Source organism: Phalaenopsis equestris, unplaced genomic scaffold (assembly GCF_001263595.1).
Source record: "Phalaenopsis equestris unplaced genomic scaffold, ASM126359v1 Scaffold000552, whole genome shotgun sequence".
Lineage (NCBI taxonomy): Eukaryota > Viridiplantae > Streptophyta > Magnoliopsida > Asparagales > Orchidaceae > Phalaenopsis > Phalaenopsis equestris.
Genome location: NW_018164992.1, coordinates 2,569,641 through 2,590,449, shown reverse-complemented (window position 1 = coordinate 2,590,449; position 20,809 = coordinate 2,569,641). Strand labels below are relative to the sequence as shown.

The 20,809-nt window shown below is 35.7% G+C and overlaps 1 protein-coding gene across 1 annotated transcript; it reads right to left on the bottom strand.

Moving 5' to 3' along the window:
* Window positions 1-436: 436 nt before the first annotated feature.
* LOC110029212 (yrdC domain-containing protein, mitochondrial) lies at window positions 437-20,809 on the bottom strand. The gene is made up of 11 exons (XM_020731393.1): window positions 20,723-20,809; window positions 19,241-19,531; window positions 19,057-19,175; window positions 6,727-6,780; window positions 6,582-6,606; window positions 6,330-6,452; window positions 5,845-6,008; window positions 5,370-5,439; window positions 4,680-4,778; window positions 3,635-3,713; window positions 437-447 (listed from the first exon to the last, which is right to left on the bottom strand). Exons 1-10 carry the CDS (start codon window positions 20,807-20,809, stop codon window positions 3,636-3,638), a joined length of 1,110 nt encoding a protein of 369 aa, XP_020587052.1. The 3' UTR covers window positions 437-447; window position 3,635.

Here is a 20,809-nt window from a genome sequence, read left to right as displayed (position 1 = left end):
AGAAAATTTTATCTCTACAAAGAATATATAACGAATTTACCCAACCAAACCTTAAAACAAAAGGTATTTGATATTATGGAAAAAAAAAAGGTGCAAGATGTTTCATTTACATACATACCACCGTATCTATTTACATATCAAAGACCTGAAATTTACTTTTTACATTTAAACCACCCAAATCCTTCCACATCACATCAAAAATAACGCCAGCTTTTCTTTTTTTGTGCATTGGTAATGTGGTATGTATGTAATTCTTGCAAATTATTAACATATTATTCGCAACTGAAAAAGTAACTTACCTTGATTAACTATTTCCTATGTACATGGCAACGTAACAGATAGACATAGTTTGAGTACCTGCCAAAGTTTGAACGCTATGATACCTGAGGTTTGATGTGTAACTCTAAAAATATATAATTTTGCATTCCAAGTCCATCAAATTCAGGCCTCCTGCAAAGAAAATAAAAATCACCGGAAGAAAACATCTCCAACCTCAACAAAACAATAGCATTCTTATTAAAAACATTAACATTTGCATATGATAATTCTAAACATAAAAAATAATCCAAAGCAGGATTGGGTCTCACGACTGAGTTGTTTAGGAGGGAAGATTGTTGACAATAGGGATTTACATTTGATTATAACTGAGTTGATTATAGCAGTGCAATAAAAAAAAAACAAGAGATACATTTATTTAAAGGGCCCATTTAGGATTTTTTTTTTTATTTGAAATGAAATTTGACACGTTTAATATATCCCTAAACCCTTTAAAAAAACATAAAACATCTAAATTTTATTGAACATTTTTGAAGAAATTGATTTGCATTTAAAAGCAACAAATAAAAAAGATACAAAAAAATACATAAGACAAACGTACATTTTAAAATAACAACAACAACAACAAACATTTATCACACTAAGCGGGGTCGGCTACATGAATTTTTTTTCTCCATTGCAACCTATTGAGTGTCATATTTTCATTTAATTCTAATAAATTAAGATTATTTTTTATACAATATGCCCCAAGTCTTTCTAGGTCTACCTCTGCATTTCTTAACATAAGTCGAATCTAAAACATCTACAGTCCTAATCGGATCATCAGATGGTTGACGTTTAATATGACCAAACCATCCAAAGATGATTCTCTCTAATTTTGTCTACCACTGCAACTACACCATCCCTATCACGGATATATTCATATATTCATTAGATATATTCATTATGCATTTTGTCTCTAAGTGTAAAGCCACTCATCCACCTAATCATTCTCATCTCGGCAACACATAACTTAGTTTTATGCTTCTCTTTTAAAGGGCAACATCAACGCCATAGAACATTGCAAATCTCAGCACAATCTTATTAAATTTTCCTTTCAGTCTAATTGGTACTTTTCTATCACACAATAGGCGCATTCCTCCACTTCAAACAACCAACTTGAATTCTACTAATAATCGCCATCACTTTGAACAATATATATGAGATATCTAAAATGTTCACACCTTTTAATAATTTGATCACCGATAGTTACAACTGTCATTAGAGCTACTACTACTAAAATTATATTCCATGTATTCAATTTTAGTTCTACTCAAATGAAAGCCTTTGGACTCCAATGCAGACATCCATAATTCAAGTTTTTCCTGAGCTCTCTCTAGTCTTATCCACGGGAAGGATATCTCAGTGAAAAGCTCCTATAAATGTCTAGTAAGAGCATTCATAATTAAAGCAAAAGGATAAGGGCTTAAAGCCGATCCCTGATGTAATCCAACTGAAATAGAAAAATATTTGGTCAATCCTCCTTTTGTTCGAACACAAGTAACGACTCTAGTATACATGTCTTTAATGACTTGAATATAAGTCATATCAACACCATGCTTCTCAAGAACTCTCCAAAGGATATCTCTTGGAACTTCACCGTAAGCTTTTTCTAAATCAATAAAAAAGCATATGCAAATCCTTATTCTCTCTAAACTTCTCCATCAAACCTCTCAATAAATGTATAGCTTTCATAGTAGACTTGCCTGACACAAATCCAAATTGATTATGAGAAATCTTTGTAACTCGTTTTACCCTATTTTCAATTACCCTCTCTCATAAATTTAAAACATGACACATCAACTTAATTCCTCCATAATTTGCATATTTTGCATACTCTTGTAAATCCCATTTATAAAAAAAAATGGGGACCAGAATACTCTTCCTCCACTCCTTATGCATCTTTTTAGTTTTTAAAATAATATTAAGAAGTTTAGTAAGTTAAGAAACTCTCAAACCTCCTATATATTTCTACACTTCGATTGGGTTATCATCAGGTCTTACAGACTTTCCACCCTTGGTAAAAATGAAGCATTTTATTATTATTAACGATATTAAGATCACTAAGATCGATCATATTTTTAGAAACTTTATTAAAATATTTATCAAAATAATCCACTTATTTGAAAGTAAGAGATGAGGTGGAGATTGTTGTATTTATGATTTTTTTTCAATCAGAAGTAATTTAGTCTTTTGGCTTTATTTATTTGCATGTCCTAATCATTCTCTATAAAAAAAAATACTCAGGGTTTATAAGAGACTTATGGGTGAATGGTGAGAAGTGTGGATTATAACCCCTAACATTTTCTTTCTCTCGTCCGATGTTAGTGAAATCTCTCTTCCCGTGGATGTAAATGAATCAAGTTAACGCCGAACTACGTAAATATTTTGTGTTTGATTGTTGTTGTGTGAATTTATACACTTTTGTATTGTTTTCACATAACACTCTCATTATCTTCTAATATTTTCTTTAATCAAGTCTTGTATTTCGTGGTATTCTTCATTTTTGAAACACTTTCAAGTATCTTGAACCTTTGAAGGGGAATAGAGGATATTAAGTCTTTCTGGCATGAACATTTTGATGCTATAAGCATTTCCGATGTGCCAAACGACAATTGCAACTATCTGACATCCCTTGCATGCACAACATTAACACCTTTCCCTAATGTTCAATGATTTTAAGTAAGGGTGTAAATGAGTTGAGCTAAGCTCGAATCCTTCCTAACTCGAGCTTGGTTGTCTATCAAATTATCATGGAAGCTCACTGAATAAAGCATCAATGGCTGGAGGAGGAAATCAACATAACCACCGATCAACTATTCGAGCTGTGATACCGGAATTAACCCAAATCACGACCGAATAAAAACTTTTATCACTGAACTCAAAAATTACAATGACGATTCGTCAAACATAAAAGAGCACAAACATGCAAACGATAGGTGTCAACGAAAACTCAACCAAAAAAGAAAGAAAATAACACAACACAAATGACCGTGTAGAGAAGAGCAGCAGGCTCAGAAGAAAGGACAAGAGCTGCGGCAATCTTGGAAGGTGTCGGCCTGCAGGTTGATGCGATGCTGCAGGGCGTAGGAGTCATGGGGGACTACAGGGAGGAGGCTGGCAGTAGGTGGCTGCGGCTTAGGCGGTATGTAAATACATAAGAATTGTGTGATATGCACGTAACTGCCCTTTAAAGTAAATGATGCATTACATGATTGTGAACACTACGATCAATTTAAAAGAATGGGACTGGTTTTAACTTCAATTTCCACTCCAGCAGCACGCAAAAAGAGATATATGGCACGAGTAGACATACTACCTCAAACTGGTATTGGAAGGAGAGCTTCCTGTGCTGAAGCATCCTCACCTTGAACTTCCATCCAATCCAACTTTGGGCCCTGCAAAAGAAATCTCCACGAGATGAGAACACGAATCTTCCATAAAATTCAGATTTATAACTTGTTCAACATCGCATTATTATCTTAGTATGTTCTAGTTTTCCATGATTCAAGAAAGAGCTCATGCAGAAATCAAAGTAGAAATATTACCATAAAATCAAGGGAAATTTACATGCCAGCGCACAATTCTTATGTATTTACATATGTAACACCTTAACTTTTATATTTATACCACCCAAATCGTCCATATCACATAAAAAATACCACCATTTTAACTTGCAAAAAGTGAAGTTCACCTTTTCATGCATAGCAACATAGCAGCATGGGTAAGGTGGCATGTATGTAAAAATACATAGGAATTGAGTGGTATGTATGTAAATTTTTCATAAAATTAATGAATGATGATAAACTTGGAAAGAAATGCCCTTAAACATAAGCTGTTTAAAACTCGTCAAAAACTTTGATCTTGTACCACAACTGCTCTCTCTGCCGGAAAATTACAAAAATTCTAAAAGATTGGAATTACGGAAAATTTACAAGGTTCTTATCGAAGAAGAGTGAAGGAAAAATGAGTGGGAGTTATTAGTCTATAAGTATCTAGATTAGCAATTTAATTCCAATCCTCCCAGGCTAAGACGGTGTTTAGCAAAACCCTAATTTACGTTAAATGGGATTTATCAAATCCATTAAATCAAATACTTTGTGCAACGGAGATGAACATGCGAGCGACGTTGGAAGAAATTTTTAATCCACGACAATCGGACTAAATTCGGATTTACGTCGTAAAAGAGATGAAATGCCAGAAGAAAAAATGGAATGCAAAAAAATTTGATTTAACGAACCGGTTTTATTTATTTATTTTCGTTAATATCTGGGTCGATTTATTCTAAATTCATGGCTAAATCATATTTAAATTATGCTACCAAATACCGCCTAAAAGTTTGAAATAGAGATAAATGGCCTCACCTTTCCTAGCCGAATAATTGTCGGAGGAATTCTTGTCATATCAACAACCGTGGAAGGATCTGCCACTCGGACTCCACCATCAACAAGAAAATCCAGACCCTGATAGGTTCAATAAAATGGATTAAAGCATATCCAGATTAAGAAAAATGTAAATAGTTCAAATGACGATCCATAAAACGGAATTAAAGCAAAAATATGAGATTTAAGTAAATAAAAAAGGGGCATTTACATAAAAACCATTCAATTTCTATTTGTTTACATATCTAACACATAAACTTTGCGGTTTACATTTAAACCGCCCAAACCTTTCGAATAACATAAAAAATAACCCCATTTTAACTTCTAAAAAGTGAAATGCACATTTTCATGCATAGGTAATGTGCATGTATGTAAAAATTGAAGTTTAGATGTTACACATGTAAATACATAAGAAATTGAGTGGTACGTATGTAAATCTTCAAAAAAAAAAAAAAAGCCCATCAAATGATGCTAAATAACATAGCTACGAGTTGAGCACACTATCCACAATGATCTATAAGGATGAAAATATAAATTCCTGGCAATAGATCCATTGTTCTTTGTGTCACACTAATCCAAAGCGTTACAGTAACAACAACAACTACAAAAATTTACAAGTTGGAACAGATACGATTAAAGAAAATAACTAATCGAAAATGGGATCCTTCATACCTCCGGCTCGTAAATATCAGCTATCATTACAGGGTTAATCATCCACTGGTTTTCTGCCGGACACTTGACGCTAAGGCATCACACATACCAGTGATCATTATTAGTATAAAAGGAAGATTTACATACATACCACTCAATTCCTATGTATTTACATATCTAACACCTAAAATTCAATTTTTATGGACATACCATCTTACCAATGCATGAAAATGTGTATATCACTTTTTAAGGTTAAAATGATGGTATTTTTTATGTGATATGAAAGATTTGAGTGGTATAAATGTAACAAACAAAATTTTGGTGTTAGATATATAAACATAGGAATTAGGCGGTATGTATGTAATGGGTTTAGTATAAAATAAAGTAAAAAAGAAATAACAGCTATAGAAAGATCCCTTCAAATAAAAATTCACACAGCTAAAGAAATTATTTTCCATAGCAATACTAATTCATGGCTTGGTGAAATTTCGCAAACCTTGTGCTTATCAAAGGAGCATCAAGTTTATTTAATATGGTCTGGCAAATGTTGTCATCGGGTATCCGAACACCGACATGCTTTCTTGTTGAATATTTAGCAGTAGAGCCACTCCTAATGCATTGTTTTGGTAATTCTTTACTAGCAGGTAGTATAAAGGTATACTGTTAAAGGATGAGGCATTTTAGAGAAAATTTCTAGTCATAATCAATATAATGGAAAATAATTATGGGGCTTTTACATACATAACACACAATTCTTAAGCATTTACATAATGAACACCTAAAATTTTATTTTTTACATTTACACCACCTAAATCATTTCAGTCACATAAAATATCACTATTTTAACTTCTGAAAAGCAAAATACCTTTTTATGCAAAGGTAAGATGACATATATGTAAAAATTAGAGTTTAGTTGTTATATATGTAAATACATAAGAATGAAGTGATGTGTATAGAAATCTTCCAAAAAATTATGCTTACGGGCCCAGGCAGACAATGTTTGACAGCTCTGAAGATATTAGTCTGTCCATAGGCATTACCCCGAGGGAAGCCTGTCGTATATGTGTCGATGTCTTGTAAAGAACGACACAGGATACTAAGGGGCTGGTAAAATATATGAAAAATCACACAAAAACACGTAAATATGGTTCAATATAACCACCTTTCAATACTCTGTAGTTTCAATTTGTAAGTAAAAATAACCAATATGCACAGAAATTTAATAGTACTTGCCTTTGAGTTCCCCACACCCTTAATTCTGCAGGCGAGAAAAATCAATGAGCAAAACTTGGAAGATATTTAAGGGCGAGAATTAGAGAAAAATTTAGATTGAATGAGAAAACGGTAGGATTCAAAGAATCCGTAAAAGAAGAAAGACCTTCTAAGACGTTCAATCGAGGAGTAACTTCGCAAATCACAAACAATAGCATACCTGACAAATAATAGTAACAAATAAATCATCTGATATTAAAATACAACTAATGTATTGGAGCTAAATGAGATTGCAATATCCCTTTGTATTTTTAATAGTATCACACACACAAACAAAGTATTGTATGCCCCATATATCATTTTCATTGTAGCATGTAACATCTATAATCAGTGTAATTTTTAAAAGTGGTTTCTTCTCCATCAACATCATTCCCCAGCTCAGCTATTAGGAGTCATCTTGAGAAATCAATATCAACCCTTCATTTGTGCATTGCTTCCATGAGCGGATTTGCACCTCGCTTTCATCTTCATGTGTTGCTAGCACATGACAACGGCACTATCACATATGATAGCTTCCCTCTTGACCGTGATTAGCAGAGAGTATGTCTTACATGTATTATACTTTTGTTTGGCTTTGTCCAACCTTTCTTTATTGATGCCTCAAGGAGTCCAACTATGCTTAGGTAAGGTTGTTGAGTTTGCTTCTTCTTGTACCTAGAGCAGTTGTTTTGCCTTTTCTTGATATATATGGATTTATACTCTTCGTCTTGCCTATGTTATTGTGCTTGTTGTCTGAATTCGATAGCATATAATGCTTCAATTAACATCCTAACCTGCTACAGATTTTCTTTTGGCATCAATTTCCTGATGACTTTTATCTCCTATATGAGCAACTCATAAGGTTTTAAACGAACCCCTAGTTAAGTTGTCACTGTTCAATGAGATGAGTGGACAAAATAGCTAAAAATTTAATACAAATTTTAAGTGAAAATAATAAAATTTGATATAGAATTGTCATTAACTTTTTATTTATTACAACAATTTTTTAAAGGAGAAGAAATAAAGAAATTTAGAAAAGTCACTAAAGCCCATTTATGCTATTTTATAAAGCGTTGGCGGTGCCAATAAGAACAGAAAATAAGCACAGAAACAGAAAAGACAACGTCGTGGTGCCAGTTGGAAGGAAAAGATGTTCCAGACAAAGTATGGGTATCACATGTAGAAGCGTTTTGGCGCTAAAAGAAGCATAAATCAGCCAACATCACTATGTCAGTACACTGACGCTCGCCTTCTCTCTAAGTAAAGGGCAAAGCAACCATTCCTTCAATCTATCTCTATTGAGATTTATAATCTAATGTAAGGTCCTATTTATAAATAGAAGTAATCTAGAAATTTATTTGTAAATGTTGTAAGGCTCTATACAAGCCTAAGTTATTAATTAAATGGGTAAGTTTTCAAGAGCAATTATTTCTTTATGATATCAGAGCTAAACCAAGCTGGCGCTCTATGCGAGTTGGGATCAACGTATAGAGACCCGGAACTCTCACTTTCTCTTCCTTACGCATCGTCTTGACGAAGCAGTAGCGATTAGAACTAACTGGGAAGACAATGACGGAAATGCGGCGCGACTCTAGTGATCCAGTTGCAATTAGAGCTAGGCAGGAAGGCAACCATGGAATTGCGATGAGCTAACTTTGAAGGCAACGATGGGATTGTAGCATGAATCCGAAGGATGCAGTAGCAATCAAAACTAACAGGGAAGACAAAGCTGGGATAATTGCGTACAAACGCATGATCAAATTCATGTGTGATCTGTGTGATCTAACCTTGTGATTGAGGATGACAAGAGATGGATATAATGCAAGAGGTAATGGTTTGGAGCTTCTGGGAAAGATAGATCTTGAACTTCTGAAGTTTTTGTTCAGGCTCATACAGGAAGCTAACGTTTCAACGGGAGCCTCTATCTTAGCACGCGCTCTGACGCAGGTGGAGCTAGGTCTCCCACTTGTGGATTTGAAGCTTGATGAGCCGTCCACGTATCTAAGTTGGATGAGTAGAATCGAGGTTGCTCTAGTAGAGAAGAGATTAGAGGGATATCTGATGGGAGTCGAGCCTAAGCTAGAGGAAGACAGTGTTGAGGGAGATGAGTGGAGGACCACACATGGCTTACTTTACACATGGCTTCTCAAATCAGTTCCATCGATTGTCTCATCAATGGTTGGCATTTGAAAGGTGAAGGACATCTGGGCAAAACTGAAGAGAACTTAAGTTGGGACTGAGATGAGATCTTGATCACTTCTCATCTATGCTGAGTTGTGGTGATATGGGGAGTAAGAAGAAAGATATCATTGCACAGATAATGACTATGTAGTTTCTAACTCATCCGAACCTGAGCTTTGATCAGAGAAGATCAATCCTCCTATCCTAGACATCGATCATTTCACAGGGTGAGGTCATCGCTGTGATACAGAAGGAGAGTCGTATGAGGCCACACTCTGAATCGAGTGAACTTTTAGGTACACGACATGTTTTGGTTGCTTCGAGCTCGGTTATGACAGTTGCAAAGGGAGAGACCCGAAGGTGCTACAACTATTGAGAAGTAGGACATCTAAGCAAGGCTTGTCCAAAGCCACCCAATGAGAGAGAGAGACAAGTGACGTGGATAGTCCAGAGGCTGTGGTTGTATTCATAAAGGCCAACGAGATGGAAGAGAGGGTAACCAGATAAATTTGATGGTAGTGGAGGACGAGGAAGAGACGGGTGGTCTTGACACGCTCCTAATGCGGTGAAGCACAAACGACTCACACAAGAATATGTAGCGTATCAGTAATATAAGAAATTGAGTTTTGTGTGTCGATCACGCAGGGAATGAGATCAATCCAAATTTACAAAAGTCCTAGTTTATTACTAATGGTCCTAGCTTGAAATTTTAAAGTTTTGATGACTATCATAAAATGTCTAATCTGAAAATAACAAGTTTAAAAAATCCTATTCTAATGACAGTAGATGGTTAAAAGTTTTTCAAGTGCTTAAGAAGTTCCCTCCTGGATTGGTTTTGTAGGAATTAGAGAGTGAAATGATGAATAAAAGAAGGTGATAAATGAGAGCAAACCCCTTCCTTAACCCCTCTCAGTAGCCTAAGGACGCTTGGCTAGAAATCTAGTTTAGTTTCCTAAATCCAGTTTCGAGCCCCATTAATTAATTTCTCCCTTGAAGTTTGCACTAACCTAGAGGATATATTCTGATTACCCATAATTAATGTGATTATCCTAGTTGTTCTACTAAGATTTCTTCCGAAATTCATAATTCACACATATGTTAACAAATCACATGACCAGTATGCAATGTAAATGAAAATCAAAAGGATAATTCATAACCAAATAAATTAAGGCAAATCTCAAAGTAATTTCACACACATCACACCAACATCCCCAATCCAAGAGAGAATTAGGGAACTACTCGCTACTCATTCTTTTGCACATCAACATCAACATTTGAATTGAAAGAATATATCAAGTATAGAAGTTTCCAACATAAAATTTGAAATCAAACCACACAACGAACTCCAAAATACTTTTCTCCTTTCCTCCAACCTCAAGTGTTGAAGGTAACAACCATGAGTCTCACTAAACACTCAAACTCAGTTCTCCACTCTAGAAGATCTTCTATTGTCATCTTCCTCAAGGTTCATTCCTCAAAAATGTAGAAAAAGTCCGGAACTCCCCCCCCCCAACCTTCGTGTCCATCGTCTATATACTTCTCCTAATGAAGAGGTGTCTCAACTATTGAAGCCGTCAATTTTCGCAAACTAGCTTCTAGGAACTAAACACAGTTTCTGGTCTAGGCTTCAAGGCGTCTAGGCACCCAGTCGCGGTGCCTCGGCACTGGCAGTGTGGCACTTAGGCACTGTAGGCGCGGCGCCTGCTTTTTGTGCTCTCTGTTTTCTGACGAAAATATGGGGTGAATTGAGCGGTCATGGGCAGTGCCTAGGCGACACTATCACGACACCTACTTTGTAAGCTCTTGGTTTGCTGGTTGTTTCGAGCTCCTAGGAAATGGTAGTCTTATACCTACTTTCCAACCTCCGGGAGCCTACTTTCCACTCTCTGTTTGATGCTCAAACTGACTTGTATCTGGTGCTTAGGCTCCAAAATACCACTTAACTCCATTTTGCAGTCGTTTGATCTCCTTCCCTGAATCCTGCAACACAACACCAAAACCTTCTATAAAGCATAATATAAACATATAAAAATGGTAGAATTAAGATGAAAAGTACCCATATTGCATACACACGTCAATTAATTACCGATAAGGATCACGAGTTTCTGGAGATATTGAAAATGAAACGGAGAGCGACAGACGACGTGACTGAGGATGCATCCACGTTATCGTCATCCAAGGGAAATACCGCTACTCATGCTTACTCAGCCAAAGATACTAGTAATACATATACACTTGTCTCGATATATAACATAAAATCACCGAAATATATAGTAATTATGGTACATATCGACATGTGACAGGTAACACTAGTGGGTTCTCTTCTTATACTCATCTAACAGTTTAAGAGAGCATTTAGACCTCCGATGATACAGCACAGCCGATGGTTTGTAAGAGTACAATAAGGTGTGCCGATTATATAATTTTGTCAAATGTTTTGTATGTTCCTTCCTTTCTAGTGAATCTTTTATCTGTAAGTGTCATTATACTTCAACTAAAATATGTTGTTTCATTTGATATTACTAGGGTGATCTTTCGAGAGAAAGGGACTAGTCCAAGACTTGGGGCTAACATGCGGCATCGTGAACTCTGGTTCTTGAATAGAGAGAGAATGGACTCAACATTGACATCCATGGTAGAGAATGCTTGAGTAAGAGAATCTGGGAGGATGTGTTGCTACTACATCACAGGCGCATAGAATACTCTTTATTTAGTTTATTGAGTCGTTTGTATTCATCTTTGTATGAGAAGGCAAAAAGATAAAAACATATGTGTGATGCTTATGAGTTTGGTAAACATATCAAAAGCTCCTACATTAGTTCTGGTAATATAGGTTCTTATATTCTTGATTTGGTGCATTCAATGTATGGAGCATTGTCATACAACTTCAATGAATGAATGTAAAAATTTTGTGACTTCATTGAATGTTTTTCTTATATTACTTAATTATACATGATGAGAAACAAAAATGATGTGTTTACCTGTTTTAAAGACTTTCACATGGCGATTTAGACTCAATATGATGCACTAGTAAGTTTATTGATGTATGATAATAGGATGGAGTATACCAACAAGGCGTTTGAAGAGACTTATCAGCTCAAGTGATACAAGATAAAACCACATGTCCATGCACAACCATGCACACCAGCACAAAACAGAGTAGCACAAGGGAAAAATAAACATCTTCTAGAAGTAATCAGAAGCATGATGAACTTGATGAATATCCCAAAGCAATTGTGGGGGCAAATAATTTTGACAGTCGCTTAATTGATCAACAAATATCCTCAAGTACTGGACTGACAATCTCTTTGTAAATTATTGAAAAGAGATAATGGCGGGATCCTCCCATGAAGGTATTTGGTTATGTATGCTTTATAAAGGATCATAGACCATCAATAGAGAAGCTGGATCATAGTTGTGAAGTGTATTTTTGTAGGTTATTTTGTTGCCTAAAGAGAGGGTGTTCGTTGGAGCCCAATAGAGAGAATACTATTTGTGAATATCGATGTGACCTTTAGAGAATTTGAATTATATTACTCCTTGAAGAGTAGTGATGGTCTAATATATCACCCTTTGGTGACCCACTAAATAATTGAGGTATGAGATGATAGGGGGAGAGTGGTGATGGTGAGAGATTGGTATATGTAGAAACAACGTCATGTCCCATCGTGTGAGAAGAATCAGCTGAGGAAGAGCAAGAAAATGAGGAAAATGAGCCTGAAGGTGGTGGTATTTAAGCTCAACGAGAGATGAGAGTATATACAAGGAGAAGGCGGAATAAGAAAACAGTGTCACTCGTCTCATTAAGTCCCTTGTCTCGGTCTACCTTGACTCCTGAGACACCTACACCATCCACATCATAATCAAATTTTAAAGATGACATGATTCCTTTTCTTGCAACTCTCACTCCCATGATATTAAGAATGATCTCTCGCAGCAATACAGGCCATTCTCCTGATCGTTATTATCCTGATCTTTTCAATTTCTAGCATGACATTACTCGGTTTGTCTCATGCTCTAATTATCACATGCATATGGAGCATTCAGTGTACCTTTGGACACTATCTCTATACCCAAGTGTTGACATGTAGTTAAAGAGGATCCAAAGTAGAAGTTTGTCATGATGGAGGAACTTGGTGCTCTCGATAAGAACAAAATGTGGGACCTAGCGTTGCTACCAACAGAAAAAAAAGTCAGTCTGGATCTTCACAGTGAAGTAGGCCTCAAAAGAAAAAATTAATTGCTACAAAGCACGGTTGGTGAAGAGAGGGTATAGCCAGACGTATGATATCGACTAAGACTAGACATTTACACCAGTGGCGAGGTCAAGCACAATCAAAACACTCATCTCTCTGGTTGTAATTAGTGGATGGAGGTTACATCAACTGAATGTGAAGAATGTGTTTCATGGGGATCTGCTAGAGAAAATGTACATGGAAATACCCACGGGTTTCGGCACAAACCAATCAGTGGCAAAGTATGTAGACTGAGGAAGCCACTAAGCGGGTTGAAACAGTTTCCTCGAGTTTTGTTTGCAGACTCAAGAGAGCAACGGTAAGCATGAAATATCAGCAGATCAATATTGACTACAGTGTTCTTTCGACAAAATGGTGTCTCGTTACTATGCTTGTCATATATGTGGATGATATGACAGTCATTGGTGATGATGAGAAAGAAAATGTGTAGCTGAAGGCAAGATTAGGCAAAGAATTTGAGATGGACCTGGGAAAACTTTGATACTTCCTTAGGATTAAGGTGGCTAGTAGAGCAAAAAGGATTATTCTATCTCAAAGGAAGTATATGCTAGACTTGCTCAAAGAAATAGACATGTTGGGATGCAAGTCTGCAGTTTCATCACTTAATCATAAGAGAAAGTTGGGTGCAGAGGCGGAAGAGACTGTTGATCGCGAGAGGTACCAGAGATTGGTAGGTTTTCTCTTTTATCTGAGTCACACTCGTCTCAACATATCATTTACAGTAAGCGTGGTGAGTCACTACATGTGTGATCCATGAAAGGGTAGTCACATGGATGTCGTGTATCAGATTCTAAGGTGCTTGAATAATGCATCAGAGCAGAGGTTTATCTTCAGGAAGAATAAACATGTAAGCATTGAGAGCTATTGTGATTATGATTGGGCGAGTTGTGAAGGTAACAAAAGATTCACATCTGGATATTGCATGTTCGTAGGGGGCAAGGGCAACTTAGTCCATTTGAAGAGCAAGAAACAGTCAGTAGTAGAGAGGTCAACAGCGGAGGAAATAATAGGGTCACGACCTTAGGAGTTGTCGAGATTATGTGGTTGGGAGCCTTGTTGGTAGAGCCCAAGGTGGACCAAGGAGCTCAAATGAAATTGCGGTATGACAAAAAAGTCTGTGATCAGCATCACCAACCCCATGATGCAACATGATAGAACCGATCATGTGGAGTAAGGATGTCAAAAATTGACCTGACACGACGACTCGTACTCAACTCGGAAAACCCGGGTTAAGGTTGACCTGAATATTTTTCAATTCATGTTCGAGTCAAAAAATTCGACCCGTTTATTATTCGGGTGGGGTTCGAGTTAAAATCGAAACCCAAACTTGACCCAAATAAGCACGAAAGTTCGGGTCAATTTCATATCATAGTTTTTGACCCATTTATTATTTGGTTCGGGTTGGATAATTTTTGGGTCGGACTCAAACTCGATCCGCTGACCCAAATTGACAACTCTAATGTGGAGATTGATCGATTCTTCACCAAGAAAAAACTGAATAACAAACCGCTGGAACTAAGTTGTGTAGCAACTAAAGAGCAAGTGGTTGACTACCTCACCACAAGACTCAGCTCATTAGATATGTCCAGGTTATGTAACAAGATGGGTTTAGTAGATATCTTTTGCCCTTCTTGAGGGAAAGTGTTGATATTTGTATCTAATGTAGAGTCCTATTTGTAAATAGAAGAAGTCCAGGAATGCATTTGTAAATGTTGTAAGGCTCTACATAAGCCCAAGTCATTAACAAAAGAAGTTTTCCAGAGCAATTACTTCACTCTCCCTCCCCCGAAGAATCTAAAGAATGTACCAATAGTAGATAGGATGCAAGAGAAATCTAGGTTCATCTTCTGAAAAATACTATTGACAATCATGTTTAAAATGCTTCTTGTATCAATTAAAATATTGTCACCTGGTAATTATCAATCAATGCTATGAATACTACAACATAACTTTATAAATTTACATTCATCAGTTCATCCAACACATAGAAGGCGACCTTCATGAATTCAGTGCATGGTTCCAAACGCGCTTGTTGAGCTCACCCCTCTTGACCAAAATTTTTTTACACTAGTTTTCTGATACTGCACCTGCTCCTCACAATGTAGCTAGCACCATTCGAGCTATGCACATTGCCAAAGTTGGGATAGGCTTATTCATCTACTCTTTGCAAGCATTAATCCCTATCTCCTTCTTGGGACCGCTACCATAAATTTCTCCAACTTTATAATCTCAATTAATTATTCTATTTATGTCATACCCATGATTTGTATGAAATGCACAGTATTTTGAAGCATCTTTAACAAGAGCTACGGAAAAATAGTCCCACATCGATTAGGTGTATGACCGAAAAACAGTATTTAAGTCTTGGCTGCCCACCTATCTTAAAGGCTCTTTTGGGAGATGACAAGTGATATCAGAGCAGATTACTGTCTGTCAGGTGTGTGGACTCTCCATGGTCCAGTGGGACCCTCGGTGGAGCCGATCCGTGACGAGGACGACACGTGATTGGGTGGAGAAGAATGTCACAGACAAATAGTTTCACATCGGCTAGGTGTAGGGCCGAAAAACAATATTTAAGTCCTGGGATGCCCGCCTCTCTTAAGGGCTCTTTTGGGAGGTGACAAGTGGTATCAGAGCAGATTACTGTCTGCCAGGTGTGTGGACTCTCCATGGTCCAGGGGGCCCCTGGGGCCGATCCGTGACGAGGGCGTCACGTGATTGGGTGGAGGAGAATGTCACGGACAAATAGTTTCACATCGGCTAGGCGTAGGGCCGAAAAGCAGTATTTAAGTCCTGGGCTGCCCACCTCTCTTAAGGGCTCTTTTGGGAGGTGACATCCAGCTCTCATGGATGCAAGCCACTTAAAGTAGTCCTTATTGCAAATAGATTCCACGTGTACGGTCATCTAAACACTCAATGGGGTTATGGTCAAATATTAATAAGTTGTAGAAAACTTCCTCACCTTCTAAAAGGTAAGAGTAGCATGATTTGTGTTTCTTATTCAGCATTCAATTTTTTTTGGTGGCCAATGGTGAATTTGTTGTTTCTATTGGAATTGAGGTTTCCACTCTAACCTCAAAATCTTTGGGTAGCTCCGATCTTCCGTGGGAAATCACAAGAATTTAGTTCCATTAAATCTTTATGGCAACTTGAGCGGTAAAGCAAATAATGAAGTCTAAATAATACTATTTGATTATCTAACCCAAGTGATCAAACCATTCACTCTATTTTTTTAAAAATCTAATCACAAGGCCAAACAAAATATTCTAGAAATATGATATTAGATTTAGAGCCTTTTCAAAGGTTAGATTGTAAGTGTTTCAATTATACATAACTAAGGATATCATTATAAGAGAGTTGGGAGAATGTGCTCAAGTAAAGTTATATTTTGGAAAAAATGTTTTTTTGTTGCCTTTAAAAAAGTTAAATAATTAATAATGGAACACGCACCCTCTTTTTTACTCGCATCTCGTTTGAGCATGCAACTCATGGGGGTGTATCTCTCCACCTCTCCCCTCAGTTTAAAAAAGAAATTATGGTAGCAAAGGGGGTCTTAATGCCTCGAGGGGTCAATGTAGCCACCCCCTCTCCTTATTTTCTCTCCTGCCCTCTCTCAAACCTATCACTCACTCCCTTCTCCCACTAGGAGAGCTAACTGACAACCAACTGCAACCTGTCGAACCACCAATGCGCCAAATCTTGATTTTGCCGGTGAACCCTCCGTCACCGCTGATTTATCGAACGCCATTGGACAACCACCGCCGGTTGCTTGCCTACTCGGGCTTAAAATAAAAATTATGCACACGTGCTTCGACGTGTATATTAAACTTTTAATCATAAGGTATAAAAATGTTGAGCAGATTTTGTTGACTTAACTTTAACTATCAGCATGTGTCCGAATTGTATGTTGAACTTGTAATTAAAAAATATGAGGATGATGCGCGAACTTGCTTAAAATTAATTCTAATTGTTCATACGTGCTCCGACAAATACATTAAAAGCTAAAAAAGATAACATATGAGAATATTACATTGGCAGAAATTAAGTTTAAAATCAAGCTTAATTTATCTTGGCACAAAATAATTTATATATATATATATATATATATATCTTCAAATGGTGCAGGTTCCCAAATAGACCAATTCAATATTTCATCTCAGAAGAATTGGAGTTAACAAAATTGAGTCTAAATTGAGTTTGTTTTTAGTTTTAACAGATCCTCTACAACTAAAATAACAATCTTGACAATGTCTAAAATAACAAAATAAAATTATCCAAATTATCAATGATGACCTTGTTGACAGAATCTCAACTAAGTCGGTTCATTCACAAAAAAATTAAAGTTATCAAATTTAAAATATAAATTTAAAATGCTTAATAAATTAATCACAAAAAATATGAGCAAAAATTCACCCATCCACTACATCAATTCATAGACGGTGAGAAATTTAAAATTAACTTAGGCTCACAAATAACTAATGTTGTACTGAGTGAACCGCTATAATCATACATAAATATCACACGTCAGAGAAAACATGACGTGTTCTCTATCAACATGATTTTATTGTTAAATGTTATTATGAAATAGTTGTTACAAAAAAACCATTTGACATGATAATTTGCCTCCAAATGACACCACTAAATTATAGTCACCACAGTAACCTGCAAGTTCCCCAACGACTTTATCTATTGAGGTGCGAAATATAGAGTACACTTGATATATAAAAAAGCTTTTTATTAACTAAGGTTAACTTAAATATGTTCCTTGGACAAATATCTACTTCAGGTTTCCATGGTTCTTTTGTACAAAACTCATTATTGCTAACAATGATTCTTCTGTTAGGTTAATTTGACTACCTCATCTGATAAAGTGGACCAAGGATCATGATAACTAGGGATAATGGAACCATAAAATCTTGATAGGTGTTTCATAATGTTTCCCATTGTCAACTCTAAGCTAATGGTGATAAATTTGATTGGTTAAAAAAATTAATCATTGTTTTATATGTTGAGTTAGTACACTTGACATTTTAAAGATTAGCTTTAATCGAAAGTGCTCTCCTATTATCAGGATGAATAATTAATTATAGGGAACCTTGAACTAGATGAAAAAATCCTCATAAAATGAGAGTGCAGTATCTTGTTAGTCTCTTATCTAAAAATTTCATCTGAGATTAAACACTGAAATCTAAAAAATAGACTAGGCAAATTTCAAAGCCACATTTTTAGTCTTTTTCTCTGTCATGAGTCGTTTAAGGATTTTATGTTATTGAGTTTGGATACATGTTTAGTGATAAGATATAAGTTCGATTATAGATTTGAATTTGACAATAGTTATAGATATGATGATAAGTGTGGTATTTATTTGCATCTTTGTCCCATTTCCCCAATTTCTATAACTAAGAAAATTCTTGTAATATATAACACTTATTTTATGGATGTATAAATGAATGAATTTGAATTTTTATTTTGGAAAGTTCTTGCAAATATTTTAGGATTTAAACTTCACAATGTTAACAAATGTAATTCAAGGTAACATCAATAGTGCATTCATACCCAATGACTGCATCTTATTCTCAGAGAAGGTTGATCAGGACAATGGAGAAGACTGACGAGAAGAAGAATTGCGAAAGCTATCTACACATTCTACATTCCCTTCCTCATTATGCATTTCTCTTGCAAACATGTCAGACAACTCTTATATATTTACATCTCGTAACACTTTAGTATCATAAGTACATCGGAACATATGCATGAAAATGTCCATCCTATGTTAAAAATGTGAACAGATAACGAGTAATTAGATATAAATACATGAGAATTGTGCGGCATGCATGTAGACCTAGCGAAAAAAATTATAGGCTTGTTCATCGAAATTCCTCTGAAAACTCAGCTGAAAATATGAAATGGCGCCTTAATTCATTTATAAACCATTCAAGCCATTGCAAAGCAGGTTTGTCTAAGATAAAAACTTATGATTTCAGAGGATTGAGATAACTGAAGAGTAGAACAAGCGTTACACAGTATCCGTGGGGATTACACCGACCGCTCCGTCTTTGATTAGCCTCACCACAGGTTCCAGCTTCCAGGTATCTTCCACCACCGGGTCCATGTCCACATAGATCATCTCCTCCCCCTTCTGCGATTTAGTCGTAAATCATCGAGGCATTAAAGTGTTTAGAAAGAGGAAAAGAAGCATTCAACCTTGTAAAGGCGCTGGGAGGAGTATTTGAGGCGTTTAGGGCTTCGCTTGGCCGCTATTGTAGGCGATTTGTGAGGCCCAACCCCGGGGCCCCCTGCCACTGCGGCAGCCGGAGGATCGCCGGGCGGAAGGTGACAAAGGAGTGACGGAACGAGAAGTAAGAGGAGGCAGCGGAGAAAGGCTTGATGGCCTCCGACGCCATTTTTCCCGGTTTCAACATTAGAGATGCCGCGATGATTGAGCTTGTCGATGAAGAAGATGACCGATAAATGAGAATAATAAAATTTCGGATTCTATCCGATTACCATATATTTCAAAGAACTTAATAGGTTCCGTTCAAATTTATATTACATGCTTAGATTTATTTTAGTTAAAAAAAAAAAAAAAAAGCTTATATGGGCTTCAGCCACTTCTAATGTTTAACAATTTAAATATCACATCTTTGTCCAACCTAGAGAGATTCAAACCCCAACCCAAAGAGTCTTACAATGAGGATGTCAACCAACGGATCCAAATAAGCGGCACATATAAATATATATATATATATAAAGATCAAAAAGTAGTGAACTCACAGTAAAAATAACACGAAAAATCATTATGTTACAGATAGATATATTCATAAATTTAATATTCAAATTTTAAGCTTAGCTGTTTAACTTTTAATAGTCAGCCACGTCAAATTATATGCCTGTCAAGTGATTTTTAATTTTAAAAATTTTAATTTAGTGATAATTTTAAAAGATGCATGTAATTAAATATTAAGATATAAGTCTTAAATATTTAAATAGTCATAAAGTAAAAAGTATGTTACATGTACTAATAACCCTTTTTTTATATCATAAAAATAATGATTAAAATTAACAATATCCTCGCAAACATTCATAACACCACAAACACGATAAATGATGTCTACAGACATGCATGATAGGCGATTGACTTCTTACAATACTCAAATATTGTTTTTTAAATAACATAACCAATTTTAGATTTATGTAGCATTGGTGCATTACACATTTCCCAAAGATCTTACACTAAAGGCTTATTTCATAATATTTTTGTGTATGTTCAATTTTTCACTTCTATTTAAACATATATTCGCTTAATGCATTTTCATATTTCAAACTTTTTTAAAAATATTTTGAATACCATAAAATAGTATATAAGTTTATAATAATTAAATATATAAATAAAATAAAATAAAATGAATAAAAATTGATCCCAAACGCACCTGGGATCGGGATTTCTTCACCGTTGCCCAATGAGCAAATAATCAGCAATTTTTATATGCCATATTATCTAATGAAGTCAATCTGATTTAAACATGAAAAATTATATTCATTTTAAAAAAAAAATTATATCCAGTCACACAAATCATTCATATAAACACAACGCATGCAAAAAAAAAAAACATGCAATATATACAAATTTTCTTGGAACAACTAATTAAATAAATAAATTTTAAATTTTAATTAACTTGAAAACACCTTTTTGTTGCAGTTATTGAGAGTTGCGAGGGCCATTACATTCCATATTGTTGAATCAAACTTCACAACTAAATGAAAATCAACCAT